This window comes from Octopus bimaculoides, chromosome 2 (assembly GCF_046866305.1).
Source record: "Octopus bimaculoides isolate indiv1 chromosome 2, ASM4686630v1, whole genome shotgun sequence".
In the NCBI taxonomy this organism is placed as follows: domain Eukaryota; kingdom Metazoa; phylum Mollusca; class Cephalopoda; order Octopoda; family Octopodidae; genus Octopus; species Octopus bimaculoides.
In genome coordinates, this window is record NC_142929.1 from 70,793,040 (window position 1) to 70,808,975 (window position 15,936).

General features: G+C 35.1%; 1 protein-coding gene across 13 annotated transcripts in view; it reads right to left on the bottom strand.

Annotated features, from left to right (window-relative positions):
* LOC106875929 (protein FAM13A) overlaps nt 1-15,936 on the bottom strand; it is a 288,030-nt gene that overhangs the window by 97,964 nt on the left and 174,130 nt on the right. For all 13 annotated transcript variants that reach the window (XM_089346973.1, XM_052978233.2, XM_089346968.1 and 10 more), the window contains 2 exons: nt 9,031-9,296; nt 584-637 (listed from right to left, as the gene is read on the bottom strand). In XM_089346973.1, coding sequence (XP_089203099.1) covers nt 584-637; nt 9,031-9,296 — 320 coding nt within the window. The remainder of the gene's footprint in view (nt 1-583; nt 638-9,030; nt 9,297-15,936) is intronic.

Sequence of the window (15,936 nt, forward strand, 5' to 3'; positions counted from 1 at the left end):
CATTCCTGTGGCTAATTCTCACCTATTTCCAAGCAATTCATATTTCCACATGGCTAAACATGTTTGCATGGAAGTTCGTGCGGGTGACACGTAAAAGCACCCACTACACTCTCTGAGTGGTTGGCGTTAGGAAGGGCATTCAGCTGTAGAAACTCTGCCAAATCAGACTGGAGCCTGGTGTTGCCATCCGGTTTCACCAGTCCTCAGTCAAATCGTCCAACCCATGCTAGCATGGAAAGCGGACGTTAAACGATGATGATGATGATGATGATGATTGACAATGAGTGACACTGCTCATAAGATGGTGGTGCTTGCTTCCAACTATCACGATGCCAAGACCAAGATACATACACCCACCAGGGGACAGACGCACACGCATGAAGGGCTTCTTTCAGTTTCCATCTACCAAATCCACTCACACAGCATCAGTTGCCCTGGAGCTTCAAGAGAAGACACCAGTCCAAGGCACCACACAGTGGTACCAAACCCAAAATCACATGGTTGAGAAGCAAGCTGCTTGAGCAGACACCTGTATTGGCATCTATCAATTTTACCAAAAAAAAAAAAGGCTCGGCTAACTTACCTAGATGCAACCACTGATACCACAGGTGACTCAATCATGCTGTGACCACTATCACTGAAAAAGAAAATAAGTTGTCAATTTTCAGCTCACTTATAATTATATCTGGAGTAATACAAGGGAGGAAAATAACAACAGAGCAACAATAATACTGAAAATATGACTCTTTAGAGACACTTCATTGTTGTAGCCATTTACTACTGTAAACAACATAAAAAAAAGACAAATTTCCCAGAACCAAAACTAGAATTGTTTTGATTGTTTTGTTTTTGATAAAAACTTTTGTTGACAAATTGAAAGAAAGGTTTTTATTATTGCCATTATTGTTTTTTTTTTGGGGGGGGGGGGGTTATTTTCTAACTTTGCTGACTTAGAATACAATTGAAGTAGACAAAGCAAGACCTTTCCCACACTTCTTAGAAAACCAGATTAAACTTTCACATAGAGAAAGAAACAAACAAAAAAACTAGAAAACACTCCTTGCTTATTTCTTCACAGAAAGACATTTGTTATGATGCCTATTATTACAATGAACATATTATTACAATGAACAACGCACATGCACGCATGCGCACACAGACACACACTGTTTTATAATGAGTAGGAAAATTGTTTTTGTTTATTTTATGACATTGTCTAATAGTGGTTTCATGAAGTAGGACACAGTGCAGTCGTTACACAGGTATACTAGATCATCTGTGAATGAATGTTACCTGTGATATTTTGGTATTTTAATCAGGGAGAAATTAGTTTCATTCGCTTCATGAAAGCAATGTTAAGCCATGAAAGCTACACTAAGGGTTGATACTTTTTTTTAGGAAAACACTTATATTCACTCCCTCTTTGAATCACATAAAAGGTGACATCTTCTTCAGTAATGTACCAATGTACAAGCTACTGAACAGTTAACAGAACGTTACTTATTAAAAGGAATGGGTAATTTGAGAATGGTAAAAGAATCATGAAGGGGATGGAATGAAATTTCAAAAAGAGTTGGGATGGAATCAAAAGAGATAGAAGGTAAAAATTAAAACAGTATTTGTTACTAAGATTCACCACCATAGTAGGTATGAAATCTTAGATATTACACTGTTAGTCATGATTTTGAATCTTGCTCTTGATATCATAAAGTTATTTTTTTCCAGGAATTTAAACATCATCACCATCACTTTTACATCCACTTTTCCATGCTTGCATGGGTCAGATGGAGTTTATTGAGACAGATGTTCTACCACTGGATACCCTTCCTGTCTCCAACCATCACATGTTTATGAGCAAGGTATTATTTCCTCATGGCCAGACATGTTTGTGCAGAATATTGGAAATGAATAGCATTCATTTCCAATACCCTAGTTGTTAGGCCATGCACCTTCACAAACACACATATGCGAGCACATGTACATGATGGGCTTCTTTCAATTTTCATCTAACAAAATTCATTTGCAAGGCTTTGGTCATCCCAGGACTGTAGTAGAAGACACTTGCCTATTTAAATATATAAATTTAGAAGAACCTTCCCATTCTTGAAAACGCTGAAGATAAAAAAATAAAGTAAATTCATTTTTAGTAAATGTTACTCTGATAATAAGACATCACAAAACAGTACTTAATGATTACTGCTTGCAATTTGTTTCAATTATATTTTAAACCAAGCCATTTGAGACTGTTCCAGGTTCTATGATATAAGCTTCTCATTTTCAAATGATGGAAATTAAAAGTTTCCATCAAAATTTTATGTCAATTTATGTTCTAAACACCAGATTAATAATACTTATAAATTTTGGCACAGGGCTAGCAGATTCTGAGGAGAGGGAAAGTCAATTACATTGACCCCAGTACTTCACTGGTAATTATTTCATCAATTCTGAATGCATGAAAGGTAAAGTTGACCTCAGCAAAATTTGAGCTCTGAACATAAAGACAGACAAAATGCTTAGCAGCATTTTGTCTGGCATGCTAATGATTCTGCCAGCTTGCTGCCTTAAACCTTTAGTGTTTAAACTGACCATATCCGACCCAAAGATTCTATCTGTTTTACTTTCAAACTGGCCAGATCCAGTTGCTCACACTTACCCTACAAGGTCATTCTAAAAATATACAAACATATCAATACCTCAAAGCTATGACATAATGCACGATTAATTTTCATTTTTAGAAAACTGGAATAAACATTACGTTTGAGAGTAATTTGAATGTTAAAGGATTAAACACCAGATTAATAATGACGAACATACTTCACTAAATTCCTTTAGCTATTTTCAAAATTAATCAAAACAAAAGGAGTATATTTCAACAGAAACACTAATAAAAAGGTTAAATATGCATACATGTGTATGCACATGCATGCACACACACAGAGGTTTACAATAGATTGCTGTCACATTGTTGTTTAAGCTTATCACTTACATCATCGATCTTCCTGATTCATAAACAGAAGCACTGCTACACTCACTTGTTTTCCCACATTTTCACTTCCCAGTAGATAAGCTTTGCTTGTATGGGTCAAACAGAATTCATTGAGACAGATTTTTAGTAGCTGGATGCTCTTTTTGTCACATCATCCGATTCCAACTAAGGTAATCTTTTCCCACAACATGACATGCTTTCACAGAAGATTGGAAATGAAGGATAACACTTGTATTACAGTGACTCTCCACTATCACGCAATGGCAAGACAAGGAGATACAAGCACATGCATGCATGCATACACGCACACACACACACACACACACACAATGGGCATCTTTCAGTTTCTATCTACCAAATCCACAAGAATTTGATTGGCCTGGGGCTATTGTAGAAGACCTGCCCAAAGTGCCACACAATCAGAATATTACTTGAAACTATGTGGTCAGGAAGTGAACTTCTCAAAACAGATAGCCATAACCTTTCCCCTATAAATCTAAGGACTCATATCTCTGCAATAGTAGCATTATTTCAAAGCTGACTAGATCATATTTAAAACCCCTCAAAACTTACTTCATATATTATACTTTAAACATGAGCAAACACTACCTTTTTTAACTGCCAAGCTGATCACATGGGTGGGAAGCATTAGTAAAGCATGATCTAATAACTTTGTGCATGAATATGTAGTGTATAAGGAAATGATATAATTTACAGGGCCTTAAAATTTTTATTATTCTAACACAGGCATGCTGTGAGAAGAAGTTGCTTAACTAATACAAGCAGAAAATATCAAACAAATTCAGATTAGAGTAAGAGAACCTTGTTCATTGATACTCAAGCCTCTTTTTTTTATCTCCTCTTTTCATGTGCCAAGCTGGCAGGTGTTGGCAATCATAGATCTCCATGCCAAAGCCTGAAGATTTATGATGTTTCTTGGTTAAAAAAGAGAAGTGGCTTCTTGTTGCTTTCTGCTGATTTACTTACAGTTTACTCTGCTAGTCCCCTACAACCATAAGCTTATCCTTGAAACACAAGGCCTATTTAACTTTTAAGGCAGGGAACTAGTTTATGGATCATCAAATCATGTCCCTACACCAGTAGACCAATGTGATGAATGTTTAGGTGGCCAGCCCTCCTCTGAGTCCTACAGGACTATCTTTTGCTATTTGATCCATATCTGGGGTCCTTAAGAGATACTACCACTCCAAACCAACTAGTGACTAAAGGTTAACTCTATACTCTTCAAAGCCCTGAACACTCAAGATGGAGCCTCACAACTAGATACTGTTTAATGCTTATGCTACATCATTAAACTGTGACAATTTAATAATTTACTTTAAAGTAAAACAAAGGGAAAGATTAATTTTAATCCACATTGTTTTGCACAGACACTCATCTTAAAAGGATATTTAGTGGCTACTGAGAATTTATTTTATGGACATCCATTTGTGACATTAAGACAGCTCTTAAGCATCATTTCATTTCAAAATCCTGAGAACTTTTTCTACAAAACCACAAAATGAATGCAGTATAGTATATAAGATATAATTTATATATTATGTGAATACATAACAGAGGATTGGTCTAAAAATAGACTGTTCATAAAAGGAATGTCACCACAAGATCTTTTTAGGTGCATGATTGTGAATTTACTAATAGTAAGAAGACAATTTTATATTCTCTCATGAATGCAATGGCCATAGTAATGCAATTAAACAAGTACATACACACACAGATTATGGAAAAAGACTGAATAGAGAAGAAATGTTTCTGCAAATATTTTGAACATAGATATGAGTTTTACAGTCATCCATAACCTATAGGGTATTTTACAATTTTCATATATGTCAGATAATTAAAGGTGTAAATAGTCAGCAGTTATATAATAAAGAAAATCTTATAATTCAAAGGAATATAAAAGAAATCATCAGAGTTCAACCACTACAAAAGATCAAAGGGAGATGAATTGTTTGTGTATGAGCGTTTTCAATGTCATTACACATGATAGAGCAAATAGTTTCATTTGTCATACTAGCTAAACTTGATAACTATGATATCAGCTTTGATAAATGCTGTTGTGTGATATTAAAAATATTGGCACCCATGCCAACGTCATCTCCTTCATTGGACACGAAACTCAGCTTGCGAAGACTTATTGGGGCAAGCGAAAGTGAAATAGTGATTGCACCTGTGCCCAGCGTCGCCTTTCTGGCACTTGTGCCTGTGGCATGTGTAAAGACTTTCGAGTGAAATCGTTGCCAGTGCCCCTGGACTGGCTCTTGTGCGGGTGGCACATAAAATACACCATTTTGAGCATGGCCATTGCCAGTACTGCCTGATTGGCCTTCATGCCGGTGGCACGTAAAAGCACCCACTACACTCTCTGAGTGGTTGGCGTTAGGAAGGGCATCCAGCTGTAGAAACTCTGCCAAATCAGATTGGAGCCTGGTGTAGCTATCTGGTTTCACCAGTCCTCAGTCAAATCATCCAACCCATGCTAGCATGGAAAGCGGACGTTAAAAGATGATGATGATGATGTGAGTAGGCTTTGTGTGTGTTGTCATTGTATGACTTAGATCCTCACTGACATATTAGAGACCCTGAAGAGATTAAGTATAAATGATCTGACCAAAATATATGCCAAAGATTAGGTGACTTGAGTGAAAAATCATGTTTGCATTTTGTTCTTTATATTTCTGATAAGAGATTTGTGTTCTAATTGACCAAGTAACTCACAATTGAAACTGAAGCAACTGCATGGTGGAAGAGGCATTTAATAACACGCAAAGCTTTTAAATTCACTTTAAATTTATATTTATTTCCATGCAAGGTCAAAATTTTTGCTGCACAACTGTTAGTGAACAGGTTGCAGCTGTGTTGAAATTTTAGCTAGTGGAACAACATCTATGTTTCAAGTATTTTAGAAGTGTATTTTAGTATATCAAGTATATCAGTATGTAAAATATATAAAATGATTGTTATATGAAAGTTCATCATAAGAATGCTAAGATCTTCTGTATATATGTGTGTGTCTATAAGTACACACACACACACGTATGTGTGCACACATACACACAAGGTGTTCAGGCTAAATTTGGTGATTTTTCTTATATTCGCTTTTTTTCAGGAACCTGATGTATTGGTGAACAGTCAACAGCATTGGAGAGCATAAAGATTGGAGGTCACCTGAATATTGAAAGAGAGTCACCTGTATCATGATGATTCACATTGGGTATCAAAATTACAGACGTCATGACTGCTGCTCAGTGCTCTGTGAACACTGTAAAGGCTGTAAGACATGACATGGATAGTTCCACTGGAGACTACAAAAACATGGCCAGTGGGAAGGAACACAGCAGGCATTCTGACTGCATCAGCACACCATAATTCATCCAACAACTGCTGGACAAGGTGATAGAAGATCCAAGCAAGAGAAGTCGGACTGTGCGAGAAAGATGGTGTTGGAATCACCACCATAAAACTGGCCTTGAATGAGGACCCTCACTACCATTCATACAAGAGGTATAAGGAACAAATTCTGACAGCCAAGGCTAAGGAGAACTACTTGGAAAGGCAAATAAGCTCCTGAACAAGTTGAGGTATCCTGTTGAGCTGGAGATGATCTGGTTCTTCTCAGATGTAAAGAATATCTGCCTGGACCAATTGCACAACATCCAGCACAACAGGTGGCTTTGCCTACAATCTATGTGATATACCGCATATCACAAAAACCAAGTTCCCCACAAACTGTGATGGTCTTTGGGTGTGACTCCAGAGAGGGAGATGTCATTCCACCCCACATCATTGAACAGAGCCACAGGTTTAACTCAGACAGCTACATGAAGCTTCAGGAGACTGTGGTTAAACCATGGCTGGAGAGGGTTGCTACTGGAAAGCCAGGTGTGTAGCAGCAGGATTTGGTTACTTACCATACTTCCAAAAAGAGTTAGAAATGATTGTTGGAGAATTTCTACAAATTCACCAGCCCCAATTTCTGGCCTCCTAATTCCCCTGATTGTAGTCTTGCATTTGAGAAAGCTACCAACCACTCTGCCTGCAACACCAAGGCTGAGATGGTGGCCAAGACCAAGGAAATTTTCAAAGATCTTCCCAGGGACACAGTGAGGAATGCATGCATCAGGTAAGCCTTGGTAATAAGAAGAGCATCCAGCCATGAAATCTTGCCCCAAACAAATCTCCATCTAACTTATTCAGCAATATGAAACGAGTTTCATATTTGAACATTCCTAGTTATATAGCAAGGAGATGGACAACAGTTAATGTATATAAAGGATGAGGTTGACAAAAAGTTGGTAGATGTTAATGTTGGAAAGAATATCTCACAGTACTTGTTCCCACTCTGAGTTCTAATCTTACTGAGGTCATCTTTGACTTTCATCCTTTCAACGGGTCAATAAAGAAGAACCAATCCTGGACTGTGGACTGGTAGAACTGTTAGAGAAGTGGGTGAAATGTCTTAGAGTAGCTGTTATAGCTTTTTGTGTTCTGATACTGGTGCAAAGCTCTTTCAGCCCAAGTCAATGGTTTTTACTCTGGGTAAACATCAATGGTATGAAGAAACAAGCATAGTCAACTGTCAGTCTCCTTCAAAAAGTATTGCCTGGGCCTGCACATACATGTACAGATAGGTGCATGGTCATTATTGACTAACAGAGGTTTTACATTATTTTACATAATTATGAACTTATGTTAAATCAACTCAAAACATAGCTTACTAAGTCAATATTTAAGAATAAAAACTAATGCAAACTGTCCTTAAAATTAAAAATAGTAAAAAAAAAAAAACAATACTAGTTTATGGTTTTGTTATATACCATTCAATAACATCAGACAATTACAATGAAAAGCTAAACTGGGATATATGGGGGCTCTTTTTACCAATAATGGAATATGTAATCTATAAAAAAAAAAGAGAAGAAAAACTTGAGAAATAATAAGTAGATACCAAATTTAGAAAGAGATTACAAACTAAATATTATTGTCACTGACAGAAAAACAGTGAGGAAAAATGGTAAATTATAGCAATTTCAGTTGTAATAGGGGTATGGAAGTAGTTTAAAAATATAGGTCAATAGCTATATCTTAGTTGGAAGAAAGCCAATTGGGGTAGAAAATAATAGATTGCACAGTGTTATAGCTGGCTTCAGGACAAACATCTAACAATAGATATTATAGAAGTTGTGTATTATGCATGACAGAATAGAAATATATCAAACATTAAAAGTTGGAAATATATTAGAAATTCAATCAATTCTTTATCTCATATACTGAAATTTCTGAATATTTCCTAATAACAATAGCTTATGTCATGGCAGGAAAAGAAATGTATAAGAAATTGCTGAAAGAATGGTAATTAATAGTAGCTGAAGGAAAAGAAGATCAAAATAGATTCTTATTGAAGTGAACAGATCCCAGAATATGAATAAACTAACACTAGACTTGTCTGTTAAAAACAAAATGTAGTGGTATATAAGAAGCAGTGGCAGATCTGATGTTATTTAACAATATTTGTATTATTTTTAATTTGACAGGGAAGGGGTGGGGGCACATGCACACATGATTTTTATGAATTAGCAACTGATTGTATTGCATTGTTAACAACTAAATAATTAATAGTACAGAATGGAAGACTGACAAAATCAGAAGAATGGCAAGTAAAATGCTCTGTTGTCTTTTAAGTTATTCGTTATTCTCAGTTTGAATCATACCAAAGTCAGCTTTGGCCTTTACTTTTTGAGTGTTGATAAAATAAGCACGAGGGGGAGAGAGAGTGTGGGGGGGGTGTAAGTGTAAAAAAAGAGAGGGTGGCAGGGATTAACTATAACAATTTTCAAAAATAAAGTTTTGTACTTATCTTAGTATCTTCGAAATAAAATAATTTGGAATTAAAAAAATTAAAGAAACTTGTTATAAAATGCATTAAAAGAGAAAAAGCAGAATCACATTCCTATAGGGGTGGAGTATAAGAAAAATAAAAAAAATTTTTTAAAAACCAGATTATTTCTTGTTTTATAACTCACCTCTCAACAGTAAATGGAGACATCCGTCCAGAAAGGTCTTCATCACTAAGACGAGGATTGTAGAATGACAAGGCCAAATTTTGACTGTGACATGATTGGTGGTGGGAAGTGGGTCCAGGTAAAAGAACTGAAGATGTCTGAGTCATTGACGTGGTCAGCTGAGAAGTAGCATTGTTACTGATGTTACTGCAACTCGGTTGGGGTGAATCTTTTATGTTACTCTGATCAGCGTGTAATGTATTCTCACAGTCACATTGCTGCTTGTTCTTGAAGGACACAAAAATAAGAAATTTTTTATTAAACATCAGCAAAATGGTTCACACAGGCTATAAATAGAGTGGGGGAAATGTTGATCATTTGAAAGAGTTAGGTGAAAAATAATACCGCAAAATAGTCAGAAATTAAAAAAGAATAGCAATGCACTTCAAAAAAAAGGTACAAAGCACATATTGTATTTTACAGATAAACTGAAGCTACAGAGGTCATTGTTCTTTAACTCTATGGTTTTTGACATTCGATATGTCTTCACAGTATATCTGCATAGCTACACTCCTTGAAAGTTCTATAACTATTTTGCTTGGTTGCAGAATGATTTCTGTGTCCTATAACTTAACCTTTTCAATATAACTTGCCTGAGACTGCCCCTATTTCTGTGATACAAATTTCCTGTTTTGAAATTATCTAAATTAAAATCTTCAATCAAAATTTCATGTTAATTAATGTTCCAAACACTAGCTTAATAATGGCTAAGTTATCTTACTAAATTCTTCATTGCTTCAGTTTTAATTTGAAAGTAAATGAAGTATATTTCAACAGACATATGATAATGAGAGGGTTGATTTGCCTTGTTTTTACAACAGTTAACAAACCAAATAGCATCCTTACTACTTTGATGTGTATGTTCTATTTGTGTTTTTACTTTAAAATTTATTCCTAAAAAAGATACGTATTTTAAAAATACATAAATTCTTTTCCTTTTAAAACAATCCTAAAAGGCACACACACACACACACACACCTGTGTTGTTATTTGCAATATTAACAACACTTGGCTATAATTAGCAACACAGATGTCACATATTTTGCACAATGAAATAAAACCACCTTCGCTCTCTGTTATTGTATATATTGGGAAGAAAAGAATGTTTTGTGTGCAGTTACCTTGAAAGCTATAAATATACACATAAAAGATTTCGTGATGAAAACAATGAAAATGAGAATATGTTAATATTGAACTACTTTCCAAATTTCTGGTTTATATTTTAGATGTTAACTTGCAAAAGATAAGTTTCTTGGTTCTTTTTCCCCTTTGACTTTCTAAATAAAGATATGTTACTGTATAAGTGTACCAACCATATGACTAGAAATTCTTTCAAGCGATTAAGTAATCAAAATATATTTTTGTTTTTCTAAAAATGGATTGAATAGAGACAATTTTCTGACACATTCAAGCATCGAAGATTTCTGTGTCCTACAATTTAACCCTTTTGATACCAATCTGCCTGAAACTGTCTATTTCTGTGATACAAATTTCTTGTTTTGAAGTAATCACAATTAAAATCTTCAATCAAAATTTCATGTAAATTAATGTTTCAAACACTAGCTTAAGTTACTTTACTAATTATACAATATTCTGACTCATGCAAGCACCGGTAAATGGACATTAAAATAATGATGAGGAGGAAGATAAGGGTGATAAAGATGATGAGAACGGTAATGTTGATGATGACAAAGATCATGACAATGTCAGTAACAACAACAAATTTAATAAAGATAACTGATTTTGATTCATAGTCTCAAACAAGCTGAAATATTAGCACAAAATAGTTCCCATTTTAGCAAAAACCTTAAGCCACACAAAATAGACATGAAACACTAAACATTAAAGACTACCCTCAGTACTTTTTATGTTGTTTCCTATAAAACAAAGTGGGAAAATAGTCAATAGCTGTCTCTATGTTCACGTTTTACTAAACACTATTTTTGTTTGGAACATAAATCAACATGAAATTTTGATTAAAGATTTCAATTTCAAGGGGTGGGGTGCATCAAAGGTGATGAGAGGGGGAGAGATAAGTGGATTGAGGGTGCCTGGATGGTGGAGATACAAGACAACCAGCTCTGAAGAAAAGATACCATTGTATTAGCAATAGAAAAGTCAGAAAGGTGACAGTATGTTGTGGGTCAGGGGCTGGAGTGTGTTGGGATAATGGCAGTTATACTCAGGTGACATCAGTTTCATTTTTACTGAGCTCTCACTTTAATATTTGTTTTGCATCATCAGCATTGTTGTTGTTTTAACGTCAAATTGCATGGGTCAGACAAATTGCTTGCACGAGTCAGACAGAATTTGAGACATGATTTTCTCCAACCATCACCTGTAATCAAGTAGATATTCTTTTCATAATTGCATGTTCTTGAAGAGCAACACTGAATGGAATCAACTTTATTTCAGCTATTAGAATATAAATAGGCCGATTCAATCAATTCTTGTCACAAAGGTTTGATTGATGAAGATTAAGAAATGAAAAAGAAGACGAAACTGTCAATATTTTTACATTCATTGATAATATTATGACCATATTGCATTTCTAGATCTATAACTATTGATAGCTCTAGGAAAGTACATTATAAAGTTTTAAACATCACAATTCATTTATTTTCTCTTTCTTAAAGGAAATAGTTGTGATATTCAGGCCTTTCTTAAGGATGTTACAAAAAGTATCCAGTATATACTGTAAAGTTAACAAATCAAGCAGCAATAATGCAGGGTTGAGAGGATGTTTTTGCCTTACCAAGGCTATACAGTGCAGATTTCAAGAAAAATGCACCCATCGTACATTTTGTAAAATGGTAAGTAGTGAAGGTGAGTGGCTTAGTGGTTAGGGTATTCAGCTTACAATCACAAGGTCATGAGTTCAATTCCCAGCGACATGTGTCCTTGAGCAAGACACTTTATTTTATGTTACTCCAGTCTACTCAGCTGACAAAAATGAGTAGTAGCTGTCTTTCAAAGGGCTGGCTTTGTCACACTTTGTGTCACGCTGAATCTCTCTGAGAACTACATTAAGGGTACGCATGTCTGTGGAGTGCTCAGCCACATGCATGCTAATTTCACAAGTAGGCTGTTCTGTTGATCATATCGACTGGAACCCTCATCATAACCGACAGAGTACAGTGCAATTAAAGTTGTAAGTACCAGGAAGGGTATCCAATCATGAAAGCCATACTAAACTGAGAAATTACAAGATGCAATCCTCCAACCTTTAGTATCAAGCTGATGTGTGGAAAGCAGACAGGTAGCGGTGGTGCACATGATAATGATTGCTAACATTAAGAAAAAGTGAAGTGTTTCAATCAGATATTGAAATAGAGTTACAAACTGTTTACCAAGAAACTATTAACACATTTAAAGTTATTCATCCATGACAGTACAGTCATTTTGTTAAAATATTAAAAAAAAGAGTGCAAGCAACAAATTCTTATTTTCCATTTCAAAAGAAGGATTATTGTTAAAAAGTGATAACAATTCACCTTACCATTTCAATCAACTGTTATAATTTATCAGCAATGCTTATAGATAATGACAAAGCTAATATGAGTATCTTTCTATATAGAAGTTAATTTGTTTGTTGTGTAATTCATACAGTCAACAAAATATCTCCCATAATAATACTTATAATCTAATGCAAGTGATTACCAAATGTTTCGATTTTATGGAACACACATATTGGTTTCCAATTTAGATACAAAGCCAGCAATAATTTTGAAGGGAGGAAATGTTTCATTGGTATCATTGTCCCCAGTACCTGGCTGATATTTTATATAATTGACCCTGAAAGGATGAAAGAGAAGTTGACCTTAGTGGGAACTGAACTCAGGCAATAAAAGCTGGAAGAAATACCCCATGCTCTAAAGATCCTGTCAACTGGCCATCTTGCAACGTGCACAATAATGATAATATTGTAACACACTTACATGTGCCTAGCAGCAAAAACAAAGTTTTGCTACTTTTCAATACAAAATACATACATACATACAAACAGGTCTCTGTGTGTACACACACACTATGTGGAGATATTTCTTTCCATATATATATATATATATATATATATATATCTGTGTGTGTTTATATAATTATGGCTATATTAAGAAAATGTTAGAACTTCTAAACTTTCAATTAATTGAATTGAAGGATTCTTTTTTTTTTTTTTCTTTTTCATTTTTCCATTCTTGGAAATTTCTTTTAAATGAAACTACTTGAATAGATATTACAATATACTTGAGACAAGCAAAAAGTCAATTCCTCTTCAAGACAGAAGTATTTCCGTTTTTATATATATTTTTGTAATCTATTTAATGCTGTTAAATATTGGAAATTGAAATTCACAAGTTGTGGAAAATTACATGAAAATTAAAACAAAATTTTGACTCATCTTGAAAAGAAATTCAAAATGTGTTAAAGGAAGACAGGTGTTTCAGCACATTTCATCTTGGTGTTACTTAAAATGGCTGTTCAATGTGTTTTTTTGTTTTTTAATTGCTATAAAACTAACATCAGGCAACTTCTTATTCTATTCAAACTTTGATAGTTTGCAATGAAAAAGAATGCTTGGATGTTGTTAATGTGATAGGTTTAAATTCTCTCTGTTATTTTACGAAGCTATTTTCACAAAATTTACCCCTGTCATAATTTAATACAGATTCCATTTATGCCACCATTAACTTTCCAGTAACACTTGTACAGCACTTGGAGCATGTCTGTTACTATAGCCCCAGGCCAACCAAAGCCTTGTGAACAGATTTGATCAATGGAAACTGAAAAAAAGCCCAATGTGTGTAGTAGGGGGGGGGGCCTTCCCTTGAGATCATGTGATTGTTAGAAATGAATGTCATTCATTTCCAATATTCTGTGAAAACATGTCTGACCATGGGGGAAATATTGCCTTGCTTGGAAACAGATGAGGGTTGGTAACAGAAAGGGTGTCCAACCAAAGAAAATCTGCTTCAATAAGCTCTGTCCAACCCATGCAACCATGGAAAAGCGGATGATAAAATGATGATGATGATGATGATAATGAATCTGACAATGTAGAAAACAACAGGTATCATCTCCAGATTCTGAGACATTAACAACGAAACAATCCATGCCAATATCAACATATTACCTCCTTAGAAGTCCTAATTTTTCTAAATAGTCAACCATTTCAACCTCTGAGGTGTTCTTGAAATAGTCTTCCATATGAAAAATGTGTTTTTTCTTTAAATGTATTCTAATCAATTTGTAAAACATAATTCAATTTCTCTATTTCCAAATGCCCCTTAATGGTAGAAGATTCTTCAATTATTTTTTGAATCATGTTATTGGAACAGTGGAATTCCGGTAACATTTTGTTGAGCTTCACTCCCAAACATTGTTCTAACAATCAAATGGAGTGCTTGCAAAACATGTGACTCACTTCCATCTGCTTTGCAGCAAATCAAATTTCCTAGAAAAAGCAATCTAAACATTATTCCACCCTTTACTCTTCAGAATGATAGAATCTTAGTAGTATATGAACAACAACAACACTCAAAGACAGGAAGGGTAATCTTTATTGATAGAACAAATAAACCCAAAACATAAATATCTTTTATGCTGCAGAATGGTGGTACATTTAATCTTAAACTAAGCTCACTTGATAGGATTTTGACAAAAGGACAAGTAATTACTAATGTTACTTGGATGTTTATATATCCTGGAAATTAAATCTAGCACGTTTTAAATAAGGGTTATCTATTTACACAAAAACATAAGTTACACAACTAGCACATTACACAGATGAAAAATTCAGAACAAGATTTAAAAAAAAACTTTCTTTGACTTAAAAGCACCCAGTCCACACTGTAAATTGATTGGTATTCAGAAGGGCATCCAACAGTAAAAACTTTGCCAAAATTGACCTCGCCAGTGCTTGTGCTATGTAAAAAGCACTAAGTTCACTCTGCTGAGTGGTTGGTGTTAGGAAGGTTATCCAGCTGTAAAAATCCCACCAAAACAGTCGCAGAAGCTTCGTGCAGGCTTCTGCCTGGCCAGCTCTTGTGAAAATCCATCCCACCCATGCTAGCATGGAAGGCAGATGTTAAATGATGATGATGATAAAAAGATATAACTTAGATGTTAGACACATATTATTGTCAATAACAAAAGGGTATTTGAGTCCTAATATTTGAATCCTCATCATCAACATTATTGTTTAATGTCTGTTTCCATGCTGGCATGAGTTGGATGGTTTGAAGCAGATGACAAGCCAAGCCAGAGGACTGCACAAAGCAGCAATGTCTGCTTTGGTATAGTTTTTATGGCTGGAAGCCCTACTTAATACCAACCACTTCACAAAGTATACTGGGTGCTTTTTATATGTCACCAGCACTAGTGATGTCAGCAAGTAACCTCAAAGACAGGCCTCTTCACCTGAATGGGCAGGGAGTAGTGTTGAGGGAGGTGGCTTTGTGCCAGATGATGAGAAGTTTAAGCATAATAAAGGGACAGAGACAGGTGTCTTGCAGTAAAAGAAATACATGGCTACTCCAGTTGGAAAAGGAGAGAAAAGAAGATTGTGAAGAAGTGTCACAGTGTACCCTCAAGTTACAAAGAAATGAACACACGATGGGGTGCAGAAAAGTCCATGGCTTTGAGAACAAGAAAATACAGAAGGATGATTTTATTCAACACATTCCCCTCTCAGATTCACACACTTATTGCAACAGTCCTTCAGTTTTTCTAAGCCCTGTAAAACAACTCGAAGAGTTGGGCCTCCAGCCTGGCCTTTTGCAGAACCCTTAAAACTAGAAACTTTTCAGCACCCCTTCATAACAGAAGTAGTCTAGAGGATTGGATAGAATGAATGGATAGAGGTACTTTTAT